The sequence below is a fragment of the Cicer arietinum genome, chromosome 3 (assembly GCF_000331145.2).
Source record: "Cicer arietinum cultivar CDC Frontier isolate Library 1 chromosome 3, Cicar.CDCFrontier_v2.0, whole genome shotgun sequence".
Classification (NCBI taxonomy): domain Eukaryota; kingdom Viridiplantae; phylum Streptophyta; class Magnoliopsida; order Fabales; family Fabaceae; genus Cicer; species Cicer arietinum.
The window spans coordinates 59,421,300-59,427,612 of record NC_021162.2 but is presented as its reverse complement, the minus strand read 5'-3'; the positions used below and the strand labels follow the sequence as shown (position 1 = coordinate 59,427,612).

Below are 6,313 nucleotides of genomic sequence, written 5' to 3'. Positions count from 1 at the left end.
GTGATTTTGATTACTTTTATGATAACATAGATAATAACATCTCAATAACTTAAACACGTAGTGATCTTCATCCTAATCTTGTAACAAGATTGCACAAGAGAGCAAGTATCTATGAAAAACGAGGTAATCAACAACTTCAAGCAGATTTAGTAGAGCATATTTGGGAGTGCTTTGGACATGAGAATAACAAAATTTAAATTTATTATTTATTTTTATCATTTTTAATTATTTAAGTCATGTATTTAACATTTAATTTTTATTATTGTTATAAAAAATTTAAGTTCAATTTTAGAATGTAATAATCTATAGGTATTAACAACTTTTGGAGCGATTTTCTTTTAATTTTATCATTTATTTAATCTTTCTATATTTAATCAAGTAATTGAATTTTGAAAATATTATGTATATATATAAGTGTGAGAACAATATTGGTTTCAAATACAAAAGATCCTACTTGTTTTGATGATAACAAAATCAGTTTGTCGGAACAATTTTAGACACTAATGTTTTATTTAAGTGTGCAATTCCAATACCATAAACAATATTGTAAGATATTGGGATATATCCTTTGATTAATTGGTCAAAAAAAGTCATGAAAACTCTGCATTCCAAACTGATGAAAAAGTGTCTATGAAACACTACATTTGATGATACAAAGCATTATATTGCCTTTACCTCTGGTGGTACAAGAATGTTTGCCAAGACTGCATCTGATTCAATTCTACTCTCAGTGCATTTGTTGAAGTCTACCTCTGATGAAGCAAAACATACTTTGGAAAAGTCTGCCTCTGGTGAAGCGACTTTGGGAAAGTCTACCTCTGATGAAACAAACCAGACTTTGAGAAAGTCGCCCTCTAATGAAGCAATCAAGCTTCTGGTCAAAATTGTCTCTAACAAGTTGCCTATGATAATTTACCTTTAGAGATAAAACATTTGACTTTCTTGCCTCTGATAAGATGCTTATAATGAAAGTCAACATCATGTCAAAAGTCAAAAGTATGACAAAAGTCAACATAAAGGAAAAAGTCAATGTTTATTAAAAGTCAATGTCTTTGATAAAAGTCAATACTCCAACATAGTAATGCCTCTGATTGTCTGTCTCTTCTCATTTACTTCTGTTTCTGGTGGTCACCTCTGGTCCAATACACATGCCTCTGGTTATTGCTTTTGGTATAGTAATTTTGCCTCTAGTCACTTTACGCCTCTAGTCAATTAATATTGCTTCTGGTCATTGCCTCTGGTCAATAAACCATGCATATGGTATTTTTTTCTCTAGTCAAGAAATCATGCCTCTAGTCTAATAATCGTGCCTCTGGCGTTCCTACCTCTGGTCCAGTATCGTGTCTCTAATTCTTCTTGTTTCTGGTTTAGTAATTGTGCCTTTGATTGATCTTGCCTCTGATCCAATAATCACGCCTCTGGTGTTCCTGCTTCTGGTCCAATAATCACGCATTTGGTTGCTCTTGCCACTGGTCAAGTAAACATGATTATAGTGTGTCTACTTCTGATCAAGAAACCATGCCTCTGTTGTTTATACTTTTGTGTCTAGTACATTCTATTTCATCTAAAACTAAATTCCAAAAACACTTAGAAAAATTCTAAGTTTCAGTTTTATGCTCAATGACTAGAATTGAACTCAACTAATATATTTTTGAAGACAATGAAGCACCATGTTGAAGGAAAAATATACCATACCATGAAGGATACAATGTTATTCCTTAAAGGACATTCAACCATAGTTTGAAGGATAAAGACAATGTTGCAAATGATTTTATAAATAGAACCTGATTCTGAATTTAAATAATATAATCGATCACCACAACTTACATTATTCTTTCAAAGTGAAACAATCTCAAATCAGCAAGCAAAGACACTGAGTTAGAAAATTGAGAAATTTATCTTAAGTGTTTGATTAAGAAAAATCTGAGAGCTTATTCTATAAACATCCTCTACTTAGAGAGAAAATTTTGAAACCCACAAACACTCATTTTTGTAACCAATCCTAGTAGTGGCAGATTGTGTTCCTCAACAGCTTGACGACACTAAGCTAAAAGTTGAGAAGACTTGTTAGGACTTGTAAACTCAGTCCAGTTGTGACTGCCCTTTCCTCAACAAGTTGACGGTACGAAGTTGGAGGTGAGATGATTGAACACAATCATTGTGACTAACCAAATGTTCAAGTGTAAGTTATAAATATAGTGGATTAAATTCTTCAAAGGAAAGGATTCAACGAAGTGAATCATGATAAAATTATTGAGTAATTTATTTTATCATTTCAGTTTCATTACTTCAGTTGTTTTTAAGCTATTTGAAATATTTTCAAAAACTGAAAACACAATTCAACTATCGAATATTTCTAACAAAAGGCATATCAATTTTTTTTCATAATAATTTTTCGATCCAATTATATATACCTTTCATTTACATTTTTTACTTATAAACTTATCATTTCTTAGTCCTCATACTATCATTAATCCACTTCTTATATTTTCCAGATTCTTACTATTTTCCTCTTCTAGTATTTATTAATTGAGAATTGTTTTAGTTTAAGATTATGAACTAGTAGTAGTTTGTGAATTCTATTATTGACTTTGTGAATTGTAATCAGTTTTAGTGTGTGAATTGTGACTTTGTGATTGTGAATTGTTTATTGTTTATTTATTAGTGTAGTATGGATCTGAGATTGTGAATTTGTGAACTGTTTTACTTTGTGAATGTGATTTGTAACTTTGAGAATTGTAAATTGTTTGTATGAATGTGTTGTGTAATTAATTTGCGTATTTTTTAAAGAGTGATATGATGTTTAAACATAAGAAAATTGATGTAATTTGTAAGAACAACGTTTTCAACAAAGATTAAAATTGTAAAGCGGATACATTTTATTTGATTGAATTGTATGAAACTCTAAAAACTTGTGTGAGTTGTGAAAATTGTGTGTCTTGTGAAAACTGAAGTTCTAACTTTTCCAATTTGTTCACTGTGTATAAATTGTGTGAAACTCTAAAAAAAATTATCTGACTTTCATGAATTTCAATCATAATATTTTAGTTAATACTTGTCGTTTCTCTTAATATTTTGTGCAAAAGTCGTCACTAGTTATAATGAAAGTATAACCATTTTCAATAATTTAATTATTGTGATTGATTGACTATAAAAAAGTTATTTACACTAATCATGTATATAAATTAAATGCTTATATTAAGATAGTTAGAGATAATTTTTATATATAAATCTCTTAGTGAAATAAAATTAATAGAAACATCCCTTAGAATTACTATTTAAAAAGGATAACCACATTAGAATTTAATTTTACACTACTTTTTTTTTTAAACAAAATTTACGTAGTTAAAAATATATATTATTTTATCAACTAATAACATAAAACTTGATGTAAAAAATAATAGAAGTAATAACAATATATTAAAAATCACAATGCAATAAATGATATCAAAATTAATTTCTATATTCATATTTTTGTTATTTTTCTCTTGTATTTGTGGCGTTTAAAAAAATTCATTTTTAATTAATCTCATATTAAAAATTCTATTTTTTTGTGAGGAATATTTTATAATATTTTAAATATGTTTGCAAAAAATCATTCAAAAATTTAAAAGTTGAAGGATGATTAAAAATTGAATTTTTGAAATTTCATACATGAGTAAGTTGTCACTTATGAAATCGAACTATTATACACGAGACGAGTTTGCACCGATAAAAATTCAAAATACATATCATACACGAGACAAATTGTCACTTATGAAATTGAACTATCATATATAGGACAACATTTTACTATTAAAAATTTAAAATAACTCTCATACATGAGACAAATTCTTTATAATAAAATTTTATAATAACTAGCATACACGATACAATTATCATACACTAGACTAGGTAAAACACTGATGGTAAAATTATTGATATTGATATACTCATAATAATTTGTTGACGTTGATATACATGAGACAAATTAAGTTTTATCTGCTTCACTTTTTTTGTGACCGAAATTTTTGTACGCTTATGTATTATTCTTGCAGATACTATATCTGAAAGTGTTTGCAAAATGATTTCAAATAGACAAAAAAGCGTAATTTTCTTTATTGAACCTAAAACCAAATTTTTGAAATGTCATACATGAACAAGTTGTCATTTATAAAATTGACTTGCTGTACATGAGATAAGTTCTCACCGATAAAAATTAAAAATAAATATCATACACGAAATAAATTATCATTTATGAAATTGAATTATCATACATCATACAACTTATTGCTGATAAAAATTCAAAATAACTATTATACTCGATACAAGTTATCAATAATAAAAATTTCAAAATAATAAATATACGTAAGACAATTATCATCCATGATGCATTGAAATGGTATACACGGGACAAATAAACCACTTATGATAATATTATTGACAAATTAATCTTTATCCACTTCACCTTTTTTAATCTACGTTACAAATTAAATATTTTATTTGATAATTTAAGTTTAATATGCTTCACTTTAAATTAAATATTTAACATAAAATTAATGAAGAAAATTGTGCAGTTAAATTTTAGACAGTTTTATCTACCATTTTTATAATTTTTCGAATATATTCATAATTTTATGAGTTGATATACTATTTTTTTAGATCACGTAGAAAAATAATATTAATTTTATATAAATCAGTCATAACTGCGAACCTTTGTGTTTCAAACACACAAATATTTTGCTAGTTGGTTTTATAGGACTAAAGTATATGGATATCAATATGCAAATGTAACATATAAATCCTCAATATTTTAAAATAATAATGAAGGTCCGTAAAAAAATAACAAATAAATTAGTAAAAGAAAAAAAAGAATAAAATGGTGAAAAGAAAAAGGAAGAGTAATGGCATTTAGTTGGTTTGGTGGTGGCCCGTAGAAAGTAAGAAGCGAGACAGAAAGAAAGAAGAAAGAAGGAAAAATAAACCAAAAGCAACGCAAAGGATTGAATTGGTGGTTCACCGTTCCTATCTCTCTCTCTCAACTCCATTGCAAACATTGCATCACCTGATTCCTTCTCTTTCCCCATTTCAACTCCTCAGGTTCTCCTTTTCCTCCTTCTCTCATTTCACCACCATATCTTTTGTTTTTTTCTCATTAATCCTTACACTTTTTGTCTGCACATGTTTTTACATTTTTACAACCGTACATTAGGGTTAAAAATCAAACATATCTCAAATGGAAATCAAATTCATCCATCATTCCTTATGCATCCACGTTATTTTCAATTTTGTTTCATTTCAACTCAAATATCCTTCGATTTTATCAAATTATTATTATATCATATACCGACAATAACATTTCACTGTATTTCAGGGACGAAACCGATGCGTTGTTATTAATTTATCGATTTTATTCTTTCGCCGTGAATTTGTACGGAAACGCGATTCTCCAATGTGGTTGGAGGATTATATATGAGTTCTGATCAACCATTGCTTTCGGAACCAGATCTCGTTCCTCCTGTGATCCATCACCGCCACCGGAAATCAGGATCCCGCACTTCCTTCTTCGACGAAGCTGTTGAATCTCCTCCAACCTCCGATTCCGGCCACCATCACCACCACCGGGAAGTTGTTTTGGCGAGAGATTGCAGCTTCCATTCAGCATTCTGCAACAACAACCACAACAACAGCAGCAGCAGTAACGGCATTTCCACTTTAACAGAGCTTCAATCTCCTGATTCGCAGTTTCCTTTGGAATGCCCCGCGCGGGAAAGGGGACGCCTGCGATCTCGGGGTGCAATGGAACTGTATGATTCCAATACTACTGTGCCCTTTGAAATTTCAACAACATCATCAGCAGCAGCGGCATCTGCAGCAGTCACAACAGCTCCGTCCCGCAGGATTCGCCATAAAAGTGTGCAGTTTGATGAACAAATCTTACATGATGATAGGGCTAGGTTGATTTATATAAATGATCCTAAGAAAACCAATGATAAGTACGAGTTTACTGGGAATGAGATTCGAACTAGTAGATACACTTTTATTACGTTTTTGCCTAAGAATCTATTTATTCAGTTCCATAGGGTTGCTTATTTGTATTTCCTTGCTATTGCTGCACTCAATCAGCTTCCACCCTTAGCTGTGTTTGGGAGGACAGTGTCCCTTTTTCCGCTTTTGTTTGTCCTTTGTGTTACTGCTATTAAGGATGGGTATGAGGATTGGAGGAGACATAGGTCGGATAACAATGAGAATAATCGCGAGTCTTTGGTTCTTCAGTCCGGTGATTTCCGGTCCAAGATATGGAAAAAGATTCAGGCTGGTGAGGTTGTTAAGA

The 6,313-nt window shown here is 30.2% G+C and overlaps 1 protein-coding gene across 1 annotated transcript in view; it reads left to right on the top strand.

Annotated features, from left to right (window-relative positions):
* Positions 1-4,898: 4,898 nt before the first annotated feature.
* The window catches only part of LOC101500614 (phospholipid-transporting ATPase 1-like), an 8,790-nt gene continuing 7,375 nt past the window's right edge, over positions 4,899-6,313 (top strand). The window contains exons 1-2 of the mRNA XM_073366762.1: positions 4,899-5,079; positions 5,354-6,312. Coding sequence (XP_073222863.1) covers positions 5,452-6,312 — 861 coding nt within the window. The 5' untranslated portion in view covers positions 4,899-5,079; positions 5,354-5,451. The remainder of the gene's footprint in view (positions 5,080-5,353; position 6,313) is intronic.